This window comes from Podarcis cretensis (assembly GCF_951804945.1).
Source record: "Podarcis cretensis genome assembly, chromosome: 5".
In the NCBI taxonomy this organism is placed as follows: Eukaryota; Metazoa; Chordata; class Lepidosauria; order Squamata; family Lacertidae; genus Podarcis; species Podarcis cretensis.
Window position 1 is genome coordinate 48,795,528 of NC_137174.1, and position 22,425 is coordinate 48,817,952.

General features: G+C 41.2%; 1 protein-coding gene across 2 annotated transcripts in view; it reads left to right on the top strand.

Annotated features, from left to right (window-relative positions):
- CACUL1 (CDK2 associated cullin domain 1) overlaps positions 1–22,425 on the top strand; it is a 40,613-nt gene that overhangs the window by 12,796 nt on the left and 5,392 nt on the right. Inside the window, exons 4-8 of one of the 2 annotated variants that reach the window (XM_079976757.1) lie at positions 11,298–11,393; positions 15,266–15,368; positions 18,833–18,922; positions 20,146–20,218; positions 22,301–22,344. In XM_079976757.1, coding sequence (XP_079832883.1) covers positions 11,298–11,393; positions 15,266–15,368; positions 18,833–18,922; positions 20,146–20,218; positions 22,301–22,344 — 406 coding nt within the window. Of the gene's footprint in view, positions 1–11,297; positions 11,394–15,265; positions 15,369–18,832; positions 18,923–20,079; positions 20,219–22,300; positions 22,345–22,425 lie in introns of both variants that reach the window. The other variant, XM_079976756.1, reaches the window with a different exon arrangement.

Here is a 22,425-nt window from a genome sequence, read left to right on the forward strand (position 1 = left end):
GTCCCAGCGCCTGCCAACCTAGCAGTTTGAAAGCACCTCCGGGTGCAAGTAGATAAATAGGGACCGCTTACCAGCGGGAAGGTAAACGGCGTTTCCGTGTGCGGCTCTGGCTCTGGCTCTGGCTCTGGCTCTGGCTCTGGCTCTGGCTCTGGCCAGAGCAGCGATGTCACACTGGCCACGTGACCCGGAAGTGTCTCCGGACAGCGCTGGCCCCTGACCTCTTGAGTGAGATGGGCGCACAACCCCAGAGTCTGTCAAGACTGGCCCGTACGGGCAGGGGTACCTTTACCTTTACCTTTATACATTAAAACATGTAGAGCTGTTTACACTCGTGGTTCAAAGTTGGGCAACAAGGTGCAAAGGAAAGGAGAAGTACATTAAGAGAACAAGTATAAAAGTGAGTGGTAATAAGAAAAATTGTTAAGTCAATTTCTTACTCAGGGCTTGTAGAAAGATGAGAGAAGTGGTTAGAAGTTCCTATCCCCATGCATGTTTACTGGTTCTTTACTGGGATGTCGGGCTTTAATGGAGGAGAACTCCTGAGAGCAGCTGCTGCAACTACTGTTCCCTTTAATCCACCACTATCTTTTTGTTTGCTTGTACTGGCTGAGCGGGGAAAGGCATATGCTTACAGATCCCACCATAACGGAAGTCTAACCTGGTTCAGGGTAGACATGGCCCACTGTACCCCTCGGCTTCTGCAGTCACCTCTTCTTGGCCTCTGCCTGCTCTTCCTCCTAGCTTTGAATGTCCTTTGTAAAAATGACTTTGTTTTTCAAAAAAATCTCCAAAAAATCAAATCCCTTTAAAAAATCTGTGTTGCTTTGTTTTTACTTTTGCCTTTGTTGTTGTTGCTGCTGCTGCCAGTTATCTTCTGTGAATCTGCATTTTCTGCTGTGAACATCATCCAAATACTACTCTGTTATTGCAGATAGATGCTTGGATTAATCTTTGAATTTAACTGTTATTAGATTTCATTAAACTACTCAGTCCTTAGTGATGCAGTGCAGTGCAAGAGTTCTGCATCAGCATTGAATTTAGACTTCTTTCCTGTTGGGAACAGGGTTTTTAGGTCTTTGTTTTCTTTTCTGCGAACCTGTCAAGGCAGAGGTTGATATGGATAAATTTCAGAGGTGGATGCTGGGATTGATAGGCATATAAAGTTTGTATTATGTTAAATCACAAGCCTTAATACATTTAATCACCGTACCTACAGTAGGTCTTTATGTAGTTTTTGTGTAGAATTTTTGGGGTCAAGGGTGTAGTGCCTCTTATAGTCATCCTGATGTATGACTTGTGGTATCCAGCATGCAGTTGCAGTGACCTGGTCTCCCAGGCTTTTGCTTTGTGACTGGCTTTACTGTTGCACCTCAAGGTTCTGGCTAAATAAATGAATAAAAACTTTACACTTGGATCCCACTTTTGTACCCTCGTGTTCAAGGTGATGAACATGTGATTCTCAGGCAGGTACCTATCCAGCTACCAACCAAACCAATACCTGCTTTATTTCAGCAAGGTGGTGGTCTTACGTGCCTTCAGATCATGGATCTTGCAGCCCTGAAGCCTGCTCACCCCCCAAAGTATGTTGAGCAACATATCAGATTGTATTGTATCTCAATTTGTCAATCTTTGTAATGAATATTCCCATAATGAGAGGAACAGAAAAGTGTGTGGAAAGCTGCTTTAAGAAAATGCAGGCATTTACTAGGGGAAAGGCTAGCTTTTCTCTGGCCTCTTCCAGTCTCCTCCTCCTCCTGATAGAGATGGGAAAGTAAACATGATTCACTCCCAACTTCTAAGCTTCTTTAACAAGATGCCATAATTTACATGTAATCTGATGCTTTTTCATGAAATAATTATTTAGACACTCTCTATAATCTGTAAATCTTATTTTCAGCATCACACAATTTTATTGGCAATGATTCCACTGGTGTGAAGTGTCAATGTGTAAAGGTTGTTTGCTAAAAAGAAAACTTGCCGCTGGATAGCACATTGTGCCTCTGAAGCATTATTCCCTAGTAAATTCGAATGTTCTGATACTTTCGTATTGCTTTCCTATGGAATAAGGTTGAACATCGTGATTAGTTATTAAAAGTAGTGCTTCCTTATACTTGTTAAAGACTTCATTGCAAAATGTCAACATTGGTAGCTGAATGTTTTGAGGCAGCCGCAGCAAGTGTCCGCTTGTAAGTATTTAAAAGTTACCATATTTTTCGCTCTATAACACGCACCTGACCATAACACGCACATAGTTTTTAGAGGAGGAAAACAAGAAAAAAATATTCTAAACGAAACAGTGGATGTATTTTTTTTGTGGTTCATGCTGTGGCCACAGACATGTGATCTGATGGTGAGTTTGGGGTAGCCCAATGCAAAAATCTTGAGGATCCATGTGGATCCATGCTTTGTAACCACGTTTTAAGTGGGGAGGGAAGGAAAAGAACTCAAGAGACAAGGAACACGCGTGGGGGGTGTGGAGAAGGATGCTGCTAATAATGCAGGAGAGGCTCCTCTCCGGCTTTGCTCCTTTAGAACAAGCAGGCTCTGCGTCTCTCCCTCCTCCCCGGCAAGGAAACCATGATAGTAACCACTCTGAGACAAATCAAGAAAAATTGCGACCAACACTCTCCCCCAACAAGCACAGTGAGGTCAAAACACACACACACGCAGAGAGAGAACTGGCCCTAAAGTCGCAGGGCGCTGGAAGTCGCAGGGGCGCTGGGGGAGTGAACGGGAAGCAAGAGAAGGAGAAGGAGCCCTCTCTCACACACACAGACACACAGAGTGTCAATTCTAAAGTCGGAGGGAGAGCGCAGGGGCGCAGGGAGAGCGAAGGGGAAGCAGGAGGAGGAGAAGGAGCCCTCTCTCACACACAGACACACAGAGTGTCAATTCTAAAGTCGGAGGGGCGCAGGGAGAGTGAACGGGAAGCAGGAGGAGGAGAACGATAGCTCAAGCACACACACACACAGCCCCTACAGTGGCTAATCCAAAATCGGACAGCAAAAAACTGCAGGCAGGGACAGAGAGCATGGGGTTGTTTTAAAGCAGCCAACCCCACTCTGCTTCTCTCCCTCCTCCTGGCTAGGCTGGCTGAAAAGCTTTGCTGCTACTTAGCAGCTCAGTGGGGAGGAGAGAGGAACATAGAGGACGGGGTTGTTTTAAAGCAGCCAAGCCCGCTCTGCTTCTCTCCCTCCTCCCCAGCTCGGCTCGCTGACAGGAGCAGCTTACACCCGCTTTGCTGTTTCAAAGCGAGCCACGAACTGCTCACAACTGCAGCAGATTCCCCCGCCATCTGTAGGCATTCGCTCCATAACACGCACAGACATTTCCCCTTACTTTCTAGGAGGAAAAATCTGTGTGTTATGGAGCGAAATTTACGGTAAATGCCGTATTTTTTGCACCATAACACTCACTTTTTTCCTCCTAGAAAGTAAGGGGAAATGTCTGTGCGTGTTATGGAGGAAATGCCTACGGGTGGCAAGCCTATGGATTTTCCTCTAAAAACTATGTGCGTGTTATGGTCAGGTGCGTGTTATAGAGCGAAAAATACGGTAATCAGCCATTTCTAAACAAGATGTTTCTTGGATCTACATTGAGATACTCATGGGAACCAGAAAAACCTGCGTGTGTGTATGGTTTCCCAACTATGCTTATTTATTACTTAAGAGATTTATACCCTTCCCTTCAGCAGATATCCGATACAGGTTGGCAGGAACATGAGACAGCACCTGTTTCATTGTGGTGCCCAGAAAGCACAACTCCTTCTGTCATGTGATTTGCTTAATAATATTAATAGCAGAGAGTGGCTAACATATTTCTGCTATTCTTATTCTGATTCTTATTATTAATTATTAACCTGCCCTTCACCTTAAGGTCCCAAAATACATTTTTTATTTGTAAAACTTTTGACCTCCCCTTTTGTTTAACAATTTTTTGTTTTTATGGCACAAATTGGGATCCTGTGAGACTCCAAATTGGAGCTGGAGTTCAGTTTCCATCAGTGCCAGTTAGCAAAGTCAGTGGTCAGATTATGGGAGCTGCAGTCCAACCTGTGGAGCAGGGCCACAGGTTCTCATTCACTTCCCTTCTTGTGCTATTGTTACGTTTTTTAGTTGTCATCCTGTTTTTATTTCTCTTGACTAGATAGAAGCTGCATTGATTGCTCTCTTCTAGACTGGAAAAGTGAGCTAAAGATCTCACCACATAACTAACTGCATATTGCCAGGACTGAGCAAACGGGAGAACGTTGGTGTGTAAAATGTTCACAAGTGCTGCCAGCTGGATGAACAATGCTAGAATTTCTGTAGCTCATTCCTTTCCTCTGTTTGTGTTAGGATTTTGGTGATTCCTCTTCCTAGTTCCCAGCGCTGGTGAAGGTGCTTGAATTCTGAAGGGGTCTGCTTAATCATAGGAGGAGCTGATCAGTATCCAAGATGAGGCCAGAGTTTGTTGCACTGGTGAAACTGTAGCAAGGTTTGGCTTGAAAGGGAGGGTAGGGATAAGCAGGTTAAAGCTGAATGTGTTTGCCTTTCATAGGTTGGCACAAGCTTATGCTTGATCTGTAACAGCCGCAGAGGAATGTTCTGTCTTTCTGCAGGATGTAACATATCCTTCAGAGACTCCTTGCCTATCTCTCATTTAACATTAAATATTGTCATTATTTTAGCACTCAATGGATTTCTTCATAATATTCAGCTCTTATCCCATTCTTCTATATAGTGCAGTGAAGTACTAATTTTGCTTTTTGTGTGACTAGTGACAAGTGAGCTTAACTTGCAGCGAGCAGCCTGAATAGATGATGTCTACTGTGGACTCTTCACCAGCTAAGTGGGGGAAAAGGGTTTTCCATTTTGTAAATTGTACTGTAGGTGGCAGCAGAATGCTTTCACTGTCTGAATACTGTTTAAACTGCAGAAAAGATAAGATAGATTTTCTCTTTTGAAAACCTCGTAGCTTTCCTGTGCATTAGATTGTCTCATAGATTTACAGAACCTGAAGCATACCGACTGTTTTCTGTATCACTTATCACCCCCCTATTATCCTCCACATGCACTACACTAAATACAGCTTATGCCTGATATATTACTGTATTTTTCGCCCCATAGGGCGCACCTAGTTTTTGGGGGCGCAACTCTCCCACGGCTTGCAGAGAGCTGCGCGAAGCCTGGAGAGCGAGAGGGGTCAGTGCGCACCGACCCCTCTCGCTCTCCAGGCTTCAGGGAAAGCCTGCATTCGCCCCATAGGATGCACACACATTTCCCCTTCATTTTTGGAGGGGGAAAAGTGCGTCTTATAGGGCAAAAAATACAGTACCTCCCCCCTTTATGTCACATAGTAACTGCTAGGTTTGGTCTAGCATAGTAACAACTCTGTAATTAGCCTTCCTTCATTATGCATCTGTAAGCATTCAACAAGTCTTGGAGATAGATGCGGATGACAATCAGTTGTCTAAATATCATAGAAAGGTTGCATAAGTCTACTTGGCATATTGTATTGTAATGGATGTTAATGGAACTTGAAGCACAGCCTGAGAAAAACGCTTCAGGGGTTTGTATGAACAGTACATCCAAGACCCAGTGCAGTTCTGCCAGAACTGATCCTATGTACTCAGACCATCTTGTCCTAGTGAGCAACCTGGCTTCCAAATTCTGCACCTGCTGCAGTTCCTGAACTGTCTTCAAAGGCAGCCCCAATGCATTGCAGTTGTGTAGCCCGGAGGTTACCAGAGTTTAGACCAGAGCTTTCCAAACTTTCCATGTTGGTGACCCACTTTATAGACGTGCATCATTTGCGACACAGTTATTCAGTTTTACTAGAAAACCGAAACTAACCCCTTTCCAGCCCCGGGAGGAGCGCCAGTAGTGTTTGTGCGACACGCCTACACACTGCTGCGACAGACGTGTCGCGACACACAGTTTGGAAAGCTCTTGTTTAGACAACAGCAGTTAGGTTGCCTCTATCTATGAGTCACTTGCAAAGAACTGGAAATAATTAAAAATACATGAATTGCTATTTTACAGAAACTTTAAACACTGCAAGTGTTGAACACACACTGCAGAGTTTATACTTAGGCTTATCTGTTGTTTTTTACATTAAATTTAGGAATAGTGGAACTACTGTGAGTGATTTTTTTTTCTTTTTTTGGTCTTCCATTGAGCTATGTCAGAATACTATGGCTTTAGTTTGAGACCTGGGTGGCTATATATGAACATTCATAATAAACTCATATTACTGATTAGTTGGTAACTAACTTTAACTATTTGCATATATGCACGTGGCATGTAGTTTGGTTTTACTGTATTACCAAGAGGTAGGGAGAATCTTGCAATTTCTCTTTTTTCTTGGATTTTTTTTATCAGGCAAAGAAGTATCATGTCCTTCAGGCACAATGTGGTGACATTCAATAATGGCTAACCAAATGGTTATATATGCATATGATAAGATATTGCTTGGTAAATGGCTGTCTACACTGCTCACTTTTTTTAATCAGAAAGGTAGTGCAGTGAACAAAACTATATATTGGCTTTTCTGTCAAAGAGAACATGCTAGGTTTTCGTTTTGCTGCTGCTTCAGATAGAAGGACTGCTTTATTCAGCATTTTATAAAGAATGGAATTGAGGGTGGTTTTTTTGAATTTACTTTGCATATATGTCTGCAGCATAAATAAATTTCCCCTTTGGGATCCTTTCTCTAAGGGAAAAAGAAAATGAAACAAACATTTTGTCAAAATATATACATAAACAGCTGCAGGGCTCAATCTTGGTTTCCATAGTGACTGCCTAGCCATCTTCAGGCAAGTGTAACAAAATCTGAGAGTTCCTCCAAACCATGGAACTGCAGGGGCAGAGATTATTCTTGTCCCCTTTTCCCAGCCCCAGAGATGAGCAGATTTGCTTTGGCTCCACCCTTGCTGGATGTGAGTGCAGGGCCAAAATAAGGCACAACCTCTGCCGTTCCTGCCCAACTCTAAATTGTGGAGGGGAAGATGAAGATAGGTTGTCTTTGTCTTTCTGCTTTTCAGGGGCAGGGGGTCCTTGGCAAGCCCCTCTATGTCAGGAGCTCATCCTACTCTCAAGTAGGACCCTGGTAGAGATACATGCCTGACTGGCATGTTCTCTCCCTCCTGGTCGATCGTTCAGGAGCTTCAAAAGCTTTCTTCTGCCCGAACATCACAGCGACCGATGCCAACAGACATAGGCACACTTAGGGATCCGCAGAGTGTTCACTGTTTGCGTAACAGACCTCAGCAACTCAGCATTTTGGCTAATCTACTTTATTTACATATAAACACACACGGAGCACTGCAACATGGCTCCCTCTCTCTAGCATCAGGCAGCAAAGACAAAGAGCAAAGGACAATAGTCCCACTTCACGGAACACAGTAACACAAACATCCTGTCTCCGTCACTTCCCACTCTATGGAATGAAAACATACACCATCATGTGATAGATAACAATCCCATGACTGCAGTCATGGAGCAGGAATTCTAGCACACTCTATCCCCACACCAGCTCTGCATGCAGTGGATTGGAAGGAAGAGAAGCACATACTTTTACTAGAGGTGTGCAGCACCTTTGCTAGGGCTGAATAGCAAGTGATTTGGGATGTCTTTACCCCTCACTATGGTGAAACGAAATGTCAGTCAAGTGCCCCAAGCTGGCCAAATGGTACTCTGTCTCTGTACTTTTGTGCACACTGTATCTCTGGTTTCTTAATGTTTCTTTAGGTTCGTGGACTTCGAAATGCTGCTTGTGGAACACTGGAAATCAACGGGTGGTTATTCTTATTGTTGTTAAAGCAGAACAGTGGATGGGTTGGAAACTTCCTTTAACTTCTTCAAAAATTCTCTGCTGCTCTGCTTGAAAATAATTTGTCCAAAACTTCTCCAGCACTCTGCAGACAGCCTTGCACGCAGCCATCATCACCTCATAAGGCTTGTTGGAAGGCAGTCCCCTCCCTCCAAGCACAAGCAGGCACTCAAAAGTCAAGGCATTCATTATGAAGCTTCTAGCATGTTAAATAATGTACAAGCAAAAATACCCACCATCGCCACCTCTTAAATTATTTTATGTTAAGAAGCAGCATAAGGCAAACCTTCATTCTCCCCTGAAAATATGAAAGTAGAGTTGAAGGGACATCTAGTCCAACCTCCTGCAGTGCAGGAATCTTAGCTAAACCATCCAGGACAGATAGCCATCCAACCTCTCTATAAAAACCTCCAAGGAAGGAGAGTCCATAATCTCCTGAGGAAGCCTGCTCTTGTGCCTTTCAAAACTCTTAATCTTACTTGCTGAATTGAACCTCGGTTAAGCAAAATCTTAAGCAAAAAAGTATATTGGAGCAAGGTGTTCTTAGCAGCAGTGTTAGTAGAGATTTGCAGGTTTTTAGATACAGTCATACCTCAGGCTACGAACGCTGTGGGTTGCGCGTTTTCAGGTTATGGACTGCACTGAACCCAGAAGTACTAGAACGGGTTACTTCCAGGTTTCGGTGCTCGCACGTGCGCAGAAGCGCTAAATCGCGCTTTGTGCCTGCGCAGAAGTGCTGAATCGCATCATGTGTGTGCGCAGACGCGGCGCTGCGGGTTGCGAACGTGCCTTCCGCACAGATCACGTTCGCAACCCGAGGTTCCACTGTATTTCTGTAGTCCTTCATATGTAAAAATTGTGCCTCCCCCGTCCTCAGTTTCCTTCTTTTCTGGGTGATACTAATCTTTTCTTTATATAAATGAAATGTTAGCTAATCATCACTTTTTCTGGATAACCTTATGTTGTGGTGTTTTTCTCCATTTCCAACTGTTCAAATGGTTGAATGCATTTCAGTATTTCATTTTGAGTTTAGCATTGAGCAATTTCATCCTGAAGGGGTAATTTTAACTTGTTAAGACTTGAAACTGAAAGATAGGACTTAGATTTGGCTTCCAGCATTACTGCAAAACCATCCCTTGTACCTAATCATAGTGCTGGAAATAATCCTCCCGTATAGTAGCTTGTAGAAGTGAAGCATAACTTTTTAAAAACAATAATGATAATTCATACAGAGAAATTTCAAGCAAACAGATTTGCAATTCTTAAATACTGTTGCTGGAAAAGAAAAGGAATATAATGAAGAAAAAGGAACATGCTTCAATAAGAAAGTATCAGCTGAAAAAGTTTGTGCTTAAAATAAGTATAATGCTGGAAGACCTGTTGCCCTTGCAAGTCTGTTTGAAAGTTGTTACAGTATGCACTTGATCTAATAATGAATTTAATTATGCATACAAGAACTCCCTAGGTATCTTTTGAACTTCTTAACAGTTTATATGAATTTTTAATTTAGCATTCTCGGAAAATCACTTTTCATTCTATACTAAGGAAAACTGACAGAAATACTGTGAGAATCGCATTTTTTTTTAATGCCAAAGATTGTCTCTATTATACATTAGGTTTTGGAAATCTTTTCTACAACATGGGATAAACATTTTTGCGGGCAGAGGGTATGTGTGAAGCAAAGGGTTCTGGTTTTTGCAGATGTGATACAAAATTAAACTAAATAAAAAAAAATTAAACTGACTCTCAGTCATATTTTCAGAGGTGTAACGTAGCTGTGTTAGCCTGTTGCAACATTTTCCACCAATTCATTGTGCAGCTTGTTTAAAAAACTTTAAGTGTCAGCAATTAACTTATTAGGGAGTTCTTCAGAAAGTTGTATTGGTTTGTATCTAGCATAGCACTGCATCAGGGTTGTGTCTGCACAAGGATTTCTGCTTGCAAAGTAGGACTTCCCCCCTCTTCTTCCCCTATACACTCTCGTCATTATTTAGGGGTTCTCCCAACCCTCTGGAACAGATTTGAGGAGAGCGCACACAGGGGCAAGACTGGAGGGATGGCAGTCCTGTTGCGCAAGTGGAAATCAGTTTGTTCTAGACAAGCTTCCCTCCATGAATTGCATATGCAACTTGGGATTTGTTGGGCCTGAGTTATATGCTTTACCTTTTTAAGAGAATTACTGTTGAATTTTGATGTGTATTCAGCATATTCAGTTATATGTGGAAGAGCAAATGCTCCTCAGAATATAAATAATTACATTAAATTGATGCCGACTTCTTGGAATATTCTGAAGTGTCCCTTTCAAGAAGAGATCCTTCAACCCATAGCAACAAAGGAAGATTTTCTTTCTTTCCTTCCTTCCTTCCTTCCTTCCTTCCTGCCATCACTTGAATTCGTTCTTAAACCTTCCCACACTTGACGTCATCAAGACCCAATTATGATTGCTAAAAGCATTTCTTGGTCAGTAAGTGTTGCAGTAATTGTAATGTTAGTGCAGAATAGAGTACAGATATAATGATTCCTTCAACAATTCTTAGATGCTCTCTAGGAAAATTAGGATACAAACACACATTCTTTTGCTTGAATATAAATAATAATTTAACTGGATTTCCCCTCCCTCCTGAAAAGTCTAATAGAATGTGTGTGTACTGATGTTCTTCATGCTTTATAAAACCTGGAGCAAGTGGAATCTGGACCACTATGTTGCAGTGCCTCAGTTCCAGATTCCAGCCAGCCATGCCCTTTTCTGGGATATTCCATACCATCCCCCTGTCCCCTGCAACAGACATTTGACATTCTTTGGCTACTGAGCATGCTCAGTCCTCATTGGCTTGGTTTCAGGTCCTCTCCCTTCCTTAGTATTCCCTGCCCACCACATTTTTTACCTACAAACATTGGGGATTTGCCCAAGCCTGCTGATAACTTCCCATTTTGGTTACATAAGGTTCTGCACTCATGGAGTGATTTCACTGTTGGTATACAGCAGGTTTCTAAAAGTGGCACTCTACAGACCACTTGGAAAAGTGAGCGTAATCACCCACCTGCTAATCACCTGGCACCAGATAATTGAAACTTCAGCTCATAGCAGTAAAGGAAGATTTTTTTTCTTTCTTTCCTGCCATGACTTGAATTCTTTCTTGAACTTTCCCACACTTGACATCATAGGACATCAAGCATGGAAAAGTGTCCTTGGTTCACTCAAAACATCCTGGCTGGCCTAATGAAGCCTGCAAGCCGCAGGCTACCCATCACTGATTAATATGATATTATATCAGCAGATACAATGGTGCTCGTTTTGGCTCTCCCTGCACATTTTCTCTTTTTGAGCAAGCTCTTTTCCCCCACTTAAGGACAAATTAGTAGTGCATTTAGCCAATATGACCCTAGATATTGTATTATTTCACCTTATTTAGTCTTGTTTTTTACCTGCAAGTCCAACCTGGTTACTTCATTCTAGTAAGGCAGCTATGTTTTCTTTCTTGCAGGCCAGCCCTCCAGACATCTACATCGAAAGGTTTAACATAGCACTTGGACAGTATATGGGAGCATTACAGAGCATTGTGCCTCTTTTCATATATATGGTAAGTTTTTAGACTATTTTTTCAAATTGGGCATAGTCTGGGACGAAGGAACTGATTAGGTGCGAGGTATAGCAGTGGTCAGCAATTAGATTCTCCTGAAGACATCCCACTTAATTGGGAGTTAAGTGGGATGATCTCCTGCTAGAACCACAGATTTCCTCTCTCTGCTCATAGAATAGAATCATAGAATTGTAGAGTTAGAAGGGACCACGAGGACCATCTAGTTCAACCCTCTGCAGTGCATGAATCTTTCACTCAAAGTGGGGCTCAAACCCATAAACCTGAGATTCAGAGTATCATGCTCTACCAACTGAGCTTTCCCTCATGGGCTCACTTGGACTTATTCCACCAGTTTAATTAAAGCCCAGGTCATAACAGAACCTCGCCTAGTGTTCTGAGGTACTTCTGTGCTGCACTCTATTATCCCCCAGCAGCACCTTCTGAAATTAACCACCCAGTTAGGAACAGAACCATCATAACACAGTGCATTCTGTTCTCAACCCAAACAGCCTGTCCAAAAGTATGCCATGGCTGATGGTATTGAAACCCAGCAGCGTTGGTCAATCTGCAATGCAACCATGAGGTTTGGCTCGTACAAGTTGTCTGTACCTGTTTTTTGCCCGTTTTCCCCTTGGCTGCTTGGGAGGCTTTATAAGGGACTGCAGAAAAGTGCAGCAAAGAGGGCATGCTTGCATAACTCAGGTTACAGTTAACTTAATCTCATCTAAGAGTGCCTGGAGTTGCATGGCAACCACTCAGGTTGAGTATGGTTGTACTGCATCAAGCATTGCTAATGAGTGTTCTAAAATTGGTATAAGCACTCTTTTGGAAGAATCAGTTTTGCCATTAGCTTGGTGTGTTAAGCTTAAGAGTGCATGTACATTTATTTTTTTGCAGATGGGTTACCAGGCTTTCATATTTATAGACATTTTGTATCTTGCATAATCTTTCCTGGATCAGTAAGGTTTGCTTCTTGTGGTTTTTTTTTTTTTTTTACATATTCAGACTATTTAATTCAAAAAATGCACTTACATTGCATATGTTAATGTGATTTACATGAGGAAGGGGTATTAGATGGGTTCTGCTCTAAAATGTCTTGCAGCTAAAACATTGCAAACCGATTTGAGAAATTTGATAACTATGCATATCAAGAGAATTCTGATCTACTTTGCTGGTCCCATGCCAAGAAGCAGAAGTTGTAATGCTTATTATTGCAAGAGAATTCATTCATTTATTGAATTTTGGCTCTAGCTGTGTTTTTAACGTACCAAAATAAGCTTGTAATTAAAAACAACCCTCTGTCAACACACCATCTCAGTTATGATTTAGGTTTTGTCAAAACTCTCCTACCCACATAGAGCCAACTGTTACTAGATCTCAGATTTTAAAAAGAAGTGTATTGGCAGGTCACAGATAAGATTTACAAATATGTGCCATAATTTTATTGCTTAGTATTTGTTTGATTTAAATGACTGTACCACAGAGAATGTTTATAACCCTTTGACTTCAGATCATGTTATCTGTAGTCCTAAAAGAACACTGGACCAATGCAAACTTGTGTTTCATTAAGAGCCTTTAAAGATATTAAAATCTTTTCAGGTGCTTTTTATGTTTCTCTCCAGAAATCTCAGCTAACAAACCAAGCTAAGCTGTTAGAAAACTCCTGGTCCATAGAGGCCATTTGTAACTCCCATGACTGGATCTAGGCGCATCTCCAAGCTGTCACCAGAAAACTGATTAGCTGGTATCCTTGGTACCATTGCTTTTAGAGAGCATCCCATTAGCTATCCTTCATAGTATTGAATAATGATACACACATTAGGAGGGTTATATTATTTGCCATGGCAACAACTAAAATGAATGTTGTAAAGCTTATTGTGTTGTCCATTAAAACTACCTGAGCCTGGTCATTATGTAGCCTTTCTTTTGTGTTGTAATATTTCTTGATTTGATTTTGTTTAATGACTTTTGACTAAATGATAAACATTCTGAACGGTAGTGAAGGATTTTAGCGTTATCAGAATATGTGCTAGTAATTCACAATTGACCTTTTGTGAGGAACATTTTGAAGTTGTTTTGAAGCATGTGTCTTTCTCAAGAGAAAATGAAGTGCTTTGAGGTGTCCTGTATTTGGCTGAAATCTCTGGGTGGTATGTTCAGGTCTGTAGTGATTCTAAATGGAGTATGAAGTGGGCAGTGTGTTAACTGTTGCTTTAGTCAGATTTAATGTCTTGGTTCTCTTTTTGCTCTGTCTCTGAATCAACCGTGTATTTCTGCTGAATCCTATAGACTTCATAGAAATTATATAATAATTTCTGTATTCTCATCTCCCAATGGCACTCAAGCCTGATGATCATTGGATCTGGACTGTTTTCACACCCTAATACCACATCCTGTAGAATTCTATCAAATATATTTCATCTGTACACTTGGAATGAATTTCAGGAACTGAAATGCTTTTTCTGTGCAGCCTGAGCAGGAGCAGTCACCATTAAGAAAAAGAGGTGGGAATAGGCCAGTATATATATGGACTGTCCCTGGATCAAGTGATGTTTCTTCTTTAAGTCCTCAGAGTTTTTAACCCAGCTCAAGGTTGTCATCTGAACTAGACAGATGTTTAACAGATAATCAATCACAAGCAGTCCATCATTTGAAAAATAAGACTTTTGAGCTGATTTGCCCCAAAATGACAAGTAGACATTCCATTTTGGTAAATGTAACCTTGGTTTAAGGAGCCATTTGGATGGAGGATTCAAAACATGATGTGTTTATCTCTTTGCTCTATGTTAAAAAATCATCATCACCTTAGAAGTACCAGCACATTTTGCCTCCTGACACCTGCTAGGTTGCATATATAGTGGTAGAATATAGTATCGCATAATGGTTATTGTTGGGCTATGACCTGGGAGACCAGGATTTGAATTCCCACTCAACCATGAAGCACACTGGGTGACCGTAGACCAGTCACTGTCTCTCAGGCTTACCTACTTAACTGGGTTGTTGTGAGGATCAAATGAGAAGGAGAGCTATGTGCAGCACCTTGAGCTCATTGGGGGAGACGGTGGTATATAAATGCAATTAAATAAATAAGTAATAGTGGGGACAGCTGGGCAGATGTGGTGTTTGACAGGTATCATTAATATTCATTTTATATGCTTGCTATCTGGAGGACCATAATGGCAACTGATGTGTGATGCTGAAGAACAGCAGTGATACAAGCAGGAAACGGCTCCTGTAGAAATATGTGATACCTGCAGTATTGATAAGCAAGATAGCTCTACTGTGGTTTTACATTGAACTGTTTTATCACTCTGTGAACACTTTCTATGTACCGTAATGGGGTAGCAAAAGTTGTTAGAATCACTTTCAAAGAAAGCTATGTTTACTTGCAGCCCTCATTTTCATTTCAAGCACATTTCATTTTACATGCAGCCCTCATTTTCATTTCAAGCACCCCTTGGCCTAATTTCATGTATGTGGCAAACAAGGGAAAGGGGAGTGGCAGAGAGAGAAAGAGAAAAGAATTCCTAAATCTTGGGGTGATCTAGTGGTTTTTAACTTCTGTATTGTTGATTTCCTCTCTTCTCTTGAAATGGGTATCATGCAGGAAAGCTGCCAATAAATACCTTGTAATAACAACAATGGATAATAATAGAAGTTGGGCCACTTGTGTCTCTAGTACAGCCCATGTCTACCACCACCATGTGGTCCCCAACAGTTTATCCCTGAAGAAATGCAGTGCTCAAAAGCAACAACAACAAAAGTTCTAAGGATGATGATGAATGATGCTTTTCTGAAGATTTTCACAGGCCTTTTTTGTGTTGCTGTAAATCCAAAACAGTTAACATGGTTTCTTCTGTTTTGTTTTTCAGAATAAGTTTTACATAGAAACCAAGCTCAATCGAGACTTAAAAAATGACCTTATAAAACTGTTTACGGAACATGTTGCAGAAAAGCACATTTACAGCCTAATGCGTAAGTAAAGTTCTTGGGCTTACGTTTTCTAAAATATTAAGTTAATTGGCTTCTTTTGTATTGTGGAGTTACAAAATGCTGAAGTTTCAGTATTAATGGTGAAATTGAACAGGAAAAAAGTCTAAGACCAAATATTATATCAAGGAACCTTTAATAGCTTATTTCAAAATAGGCTTTGAAGACCAGATGATGGATGTCATTTATTCCTGGCCTATATTAGAAAATGCAATATGATTGATTATTTCAATAAATACAGCTATCTGCTTAAGAGGTTTGAAGCAGATGTCTTTGACAGTATTAAGTTGTATGAAAATACAGTCATAATGCATCACTGGGAAAAACTGACTCCATGCATAGATTTTCTGGCTTTTTGTGGTTTTATTGTGAGCAAGCAGCATGCCAAGTCACTTCCACTGCACTGCACTCCATCCCTGATATGAGCAGGATATACTAACCAGAAAGCCTAAATTTCCTGTTCCATCTGAACAGGGGGTTGTGATTTGTTTCTCCCTAGCAAGCCTTGATCTCTAGCTAACCTTAAACCATGGTAGGTAAAGGTTATTCATCGAAGTAGTTAAGGACAAACAAGCCATGATCCACAGTTTAGATCTGGGCTTCCGAGTTTGTTTGTCCTGCTCATGCCTGGAAAGGAGTTCAGTGGAAACATTGGGAAGCATACAGTAGCATGGTGGTCATTCACAAAAGACCATTGTAAACCAGGAAGTCTGCAGCCACAGAGTTCACTGTTGATTTGTTCTTACTACAACATCCAACTTTTTGTTACTTTTTTACAAATCTTTTGCTATAAATGGAAACAGTCCTCTTCAGATGTCAATGTTGACATTGGCAAAACAGCAATTATGTCTGGATTCGAACCAACCTAGTAAGAAAATAAGAATACTTTAGTGATTACTTTGGCCTCCATTGAAATCATTCATGGAAATTCTGTTCAGACATTTTCATAAACTGTCACCAGGTTTCTGCATATAATGAGCTACATATTTCATTTTTTTGTATGTGTGGAAGCATGAAACATGCAATTTTCCATGCCTGTCTTTAGGAGAGCTGCACCACCTGCTTTTTGTGAACCTATACAGTCAAACCGCGGTTCCCAAACGGCTCTGTTTTGGAATATTTCGGCTGCCGAATGCCAAAATCCCAGAAGTAAATGCTCCATTTTTCGAACCTTTTTTGGAAGCCGAACGTCTGACCCGGCTTCCGCTTAAGTGCAGGAAGCTCTTGCAACCAGTTGGAAGCTGTGCCTTGGTTGCTGAATGTTTTGGAAGCAGAATGGGCTTCCTTAACAGATTACATTCAGCAACCGAGGTTTGACTGTATTGGCTTTGATTAAGGTAAACTTGTTACTGTCAATGTATCAGCCCAACCGAGGTGTAGGTAAGAATTATTAGATACACCCTAAAGTCCCATAAGTATTGCATCTAAATGCTTTATGCTAGTAGTTTAATAGCACTTATTTAAAATTCCCTTATATCAAATCAAGGTAAACAACTGATCATAGTCAATAAAAGGAAATGTTTGTTCTTCACTTCTTACATTCCAGTCCACAGCTAATGAACTCCCAGCAATGCCATTTTGTAGTATTCTACATTTTTGCTGTCTAGTGCTTCAGCGTCAGTTCCATTTACAGTAGTACCTCGGGTTAAGAACTTAATTCGTTCTGGAGGTCTGTTCTTATCCTGAAACTGTTCTCAACCTGAGGCACCACTTTAGCTAATGGGGCCTCCCGCTGCTGCTGTGCTGCCACCGCACAATTTCTGTTCTTATCCTGAAGCAAAGTTCTTAACTCAAGGTACTATTTCTGGGTTAGCGGAGTCTGTAACCTGAAGTGTCTGTAACCCGAGGTATCACTGTACTTGCAACTGATACTTTTTCTAAATCATTAACGTTATAATTTTAGTGAGACTGACTCATGTGTCTGACATATGGCAGCAGTTTTTTATTTAGGTGTAAAGGTCAAGGCATTTAGATGTAAAGGCATTGTTAAAAGTCAAGAAGTAATTTCCTGTGCTGCTATTGGGTGTAATCAATAGACATTAAAAGGCTGAGTCACCTCAGTAAATATAAAGGATTTTTTGGAACAATCAAAAGGTTGACGTGCTAGGTTTTCTAGTATGGAGAAAAGACAACCGAAACACGATAGCGGTCTATAAATGCAGTGGTGCCTCGCAAGACGAAAAGAATCTGTTCCGCGATTCTCTTTGTCTAGCGGTTTTTTTGTCTTGCGAAGCAAGCCCATTGACGGCTTAGCGGATTAGCGCTATTAGCGGTTTAGCGGCTTTTAGCGGCTTATCAGCTTAGCGGATAAGCGGCTTAGCGGCTTAGAAAAAGGGGGGGGAGGGAAAAAAAGTCGGAAAAACTCGCAAGACATTTCGTCTTGCGAAGCAAGCCCATAGGGAAATTCGTTTTGCGAAGCGCCTCCAAAACGGAAAACCCTTAAGTCTAGTGGGTTTTTCGTCTTGCGAGGCATTCGTCTTGCGGGGCACCACTGTGTATGTCTGGTGTGGAGAAAGTACATGGGCCTGAAGGAGCGTCTCCACCCCCATCGTTCTGCCCGGACATTGAGGTCCAGCGCCGAGGGCCTTCTGGCGGTTCCCTCGCTGCGAGAAGCCAAGTTACAGGGAACCAGGCAGGGGGCCTTCTCGGTAGTGGCACCCGCCCCATGGAACGCCCTCCCACCAGATGTCAAAGAGAAGAACAACTACCAGACTTTTAGAAGACATCTGAAGGCAGCCCTGTTTAGGGAAGCTTTTAATATTTAACAGAATATTGTATTTTAATATTTTGTTGGAAGCCACCCAGAGTGGCTGGGGAATGCCAGCCAGATGGCGGGGTATAAATAATAAATTATTATTATTATTATTATTATTATTATTATTAGCCAACTCCTCACCCATTTTCTCATAATAAAAGAACTCTTGGCCACCCAGTTATATTAATGGGTGAGTACATTTTCCATGCAGTTCATCATTAAGTTACAGCAGTGGTTCCCAATTGGTGGTCCATGGACACCAGGGGGTTCCCGTAACCCACCCAGGGTTACCTTCAAACTCTTCTGTTAACTTATCATTGCATGCAGAGATTTTCCTCTGTTTTTAATACAAACTGTTATCTTACTTGATTTTATTTTTAAGAGGCTTAAAATGTTTTCTTATCTTGGGAAGTTTTAACAGGCTTTAAAGTTCTTACTGTGTCATGTGGGGGTATCAATAGATATTGGAAGGATCCAGTATTTTCATACTGTTGTTAATAAAGATGGTAAAGGCAGTTGTCTCTATATTCGGAACAGGTTGTTGGAAAATAGAATATTCTTCAGTACTGAACTAGTAACAATTGGTAAGATGGTTCATTCAGTTTTGTCTTCTGAAAAGGATATTTGGATGCCACCATTACCTGCTTAATTGGCATACAATTAATGTTTAAGTGAGTTTCTTTTATCATTTCAGCTTTACTCCTAGAAGCTCAGACCACGCCTTTTTGGATAGACCCTTCCACTATGGCAAACATTGTCAAAGGATTGTATATGCTTAGGCCAGGTAAATTATTATTGTTATTTTTATTATTATTTTAAATACTCTTTATTAATTTCGCACATCGTTTAGAAAACAATAACACAATGGGGGAGAAATGGTATCACATTTTGATGATAGTAGATATAAAGAATATTGATACGTAGTGTATCTTACACTTCACAGAAGGAATACAAACATAGGAAATGAGCTAAATCATTTTTCTTTTGAATAGATTATAATTTACAGGACTGATGTCCCTGGAAAATCAAGCAGCAAGTTCTTTTGTCTCCATGGTGCTGATAATGCCATGGTTGAAGGTTTGGTCCCTGGATGGGACAGCTGCATTTTTCTGCATAGCAAGGGGTTGGACTAGATGATCCTCAGGGTCCCTTCCAACAATTCCATGATTCTGTGACTTCTGCCCTGTTGACATCATGGCCCGGCTTATGTACGCATGGCAAAAAATGAAAGGGCTTGGCTTTGAAGCCTTCAAGAGTGGTATATTTTAGGCAAGTCTCAATAACCAGATCAACAAGAAGGTGTATCTCTCTCTCTCCCTCTCCCTCTCCCTCTCCCTCTCCCTCTCCCTCTCCCTCTCCCTCTCCCTCTCCCTCTCCCTCTCCCTCTCCCTCTCTCTGTGTGTGTGTTACAGTCCTTTCTATTTTGACCAGATTGTGGACTTGCAGGTGAAGTCCTAGATCAGAGCCATTAATGTCAAGGTGTGTAGTTAAACTGTGTGGCACATGGGATATTGGATGCATTTGTGGTACGTTTGTGGTTATGATTGCTGTCAAAACACTAGGAGCACCTACTCCACCAGGCTGCTCCCTGACAGACATCTTTCTCTTCTATGGGTAAGCAATCTGGTGCCTTGTACATGCATTTAGCATGCAGCAAGGTAATATTTAATCCTTTCATAGAATCATAGAGTTGTAGACTTGGAAGGGGCCCTGAGGATCATCTTGTCCAGCCCACTGCAATGCAAGAAAAAGCAGCTGTCTCATACGGGGATCAAACCTGCAATCTTGCCATTATCAGCACCACGCTCTAACCAACTGAGCTATCCTTTCTATGTCGTGTGAAAGCTCAGTGCTAGGATGTTACAGGCCTGCCATATGAATTAATGTGTGTGCGTGCGAGTGATTTTGTTTCATTCACTATTACTTTCCATTTCTACACAGAATGGGTTCAGATGGCACCAGCTTTATTTTCTAAATTTATTCCAAACATCCTCCCTCCTGCTGTAGAATCTGAGCTTGAGGAATATGCTGCTCAAGACCAGAAACTCCAACAAGAACTTATTCAGGAAGGATTTTCCAGGTAATAACCCTGGCATTTAAAAATTAGTACCCAGTTTTTTTCAGCAAGTATCTCAAATTGTTGGGGTTTGGGAGTGGGGTCAGTCATGGCTATGACTATGAGCTGAAATAAAGTGCAGCCACAGTCAGAATAATTGCTGCCAGCAGTCCTTGTACTTGCCCAGAAAAGTCAGAACAGCTTGTGTGTAAAGCAAACATTTTATGAACTGCCCTGAAAGTAGAGTTTAAAGTGCAATAATAACAACTGATTCCCTACCCCTGTACTGTCTGTTTGCTGTAAATGTTTTGGGGAAGGAGCACATGTTTCTTTGTTCTCTTCTTTGGTGTTTCCATTGACCGTGGAGAATGTGTTCACTGAGGAGCTATCAGGGATGGGGACAGTTTTCAAGGACTGCGAAGAGGACAAAACAAAGACATTGCCTTTTGAACAACTGCTACAAAAGCACCCAAAGCTGTCTGCTTAAAGCCATATGATAGCCTTGATAAACCAGCTACCAGAGTTTTGAATGTTGTGATGGCGGAGTGGATGGGAATTATTACTGTTCTTCTTTGTTTGTTGTTATATGTCCTTCTTATGTATGTGTGCACACACTTTCAGCTTTTGCCAGGAAAAGCAGGAGTTCTCTCAACACCCTCCTTAAGAGGTTGTACAGTGGTACCTCTGGTTACGTACTTAATTCGTTCTGGAGGTCCGTTCTTAACCTGAAACTGTTCTTAACGTGAAGCACCACTTTAGCTAATGGGGCCTCCTGCTTCTGCTGAGCGGCCGTAGAGCGATTTCTGTTCTCATCCTGAAGCAAAGTTCTTAACCCGAGGTATTATTTCTGGGTTAGCGGAGTCTGTAACCTGAAGCGTATGTAACCCGAGGTACCACTGTACTTGAACCCTTGCAGAATGGCTGTAGGTTTCTTGCACAGTTACACCTAATCATTTTAGCCTGGTAATCTGATCAAGCGCTTTGTTTCATTTTCGTTTTGAATTTTAAACTGCTGTTCCCCAGTGACTCTGGGTAAATTTAGCCTCGGGGCTGATATTTAGTACTAGCAATGTTCCAGGAGGATAAGTTAGCTGTACTGCTAGAGGTCACTTACAATACAAAATAGTTTAGCTATGAGTCATACATATGTTGGAGGAATGTTAACTCTTCTATTTTGTTCACTAAATGGAACAATGGTGGCTTGGTAGCATTTCTTTCAGTAGCTTATCGGTGTGGTTTCCAAGATGCTCAGTTCAAACGCCTTTGGAGAAATAGTAAATTTGAGAAATTTCATCAAGACACTAACTAGTCTGATGGCTGAGGCACAAATGCCAAATGAAACTCCCCATGTTAGTAATTGTTGCCCTTTCCCAGTTTCTAAATAAGCTGCTTAAATAAAGCTGCTTTCCTGTGACTAATGGCAGGGTTGCTCCTTGTGTCAAAGATCTTTTAGGCAAAATTAGATGGCTCATTAAATATATGTATGTTTGCTAACATGCTTGGTTAGTATAATTATTTTTTTAAGATAGCCGATTCTGGGCTGTTAGCAGCATGGATGGGAAAAGATTATGGCATCCTAATGAAAACAACCCCTCAGTGAAGTTGCTGTTCACCTCCAAAAGAAAGTTGCCATAGGCGTCAATCTCATGTTATGATTTTGGGTAGGATAGCTACTTCTGCATGGTTGGATCCGTCCCTGTAACATTTAGAAAGGTGGCCATTGTGTTGGATAGGTAGATTATGTGTCTGCTTCACATGCCAGCACATGCTTCACAGAGCGGTGTGCTGCCAGCATGGGAAGTAAGCACATCATTTGCTTATCCTCTGCAGCTGCTCATTTCAAATAACTGCTGGTGTGGAGTAAGACCATACAGAAATAAAACCCTGACACACAGGTAATTCAAAACTTGGCCCTAAATATTAGAGATAATACTTGTCAGGCAGAATAAATTGATTCTGGTACATTCTGTTCCTTCTGTTATTGTTGCTCTTCTGGCATACATAAATATTATATTTTATTTGTATTGTTTTTGAACTCTATGTTGATGCCATGCTTCATGCTAACTTTCTATAATTCCTTCCATTGCTACCTTTTTTTTTTTTTAGAGGTGACCAGTCACGTAAAAGAGCTGGAGAAGAATTAACCTACAGTAAGTAATTTAGATTACCATTATAAATTATTTGATTAACAACAGATGCTTCGTTTGAGACAGTGAAGCAAACAACTCCTT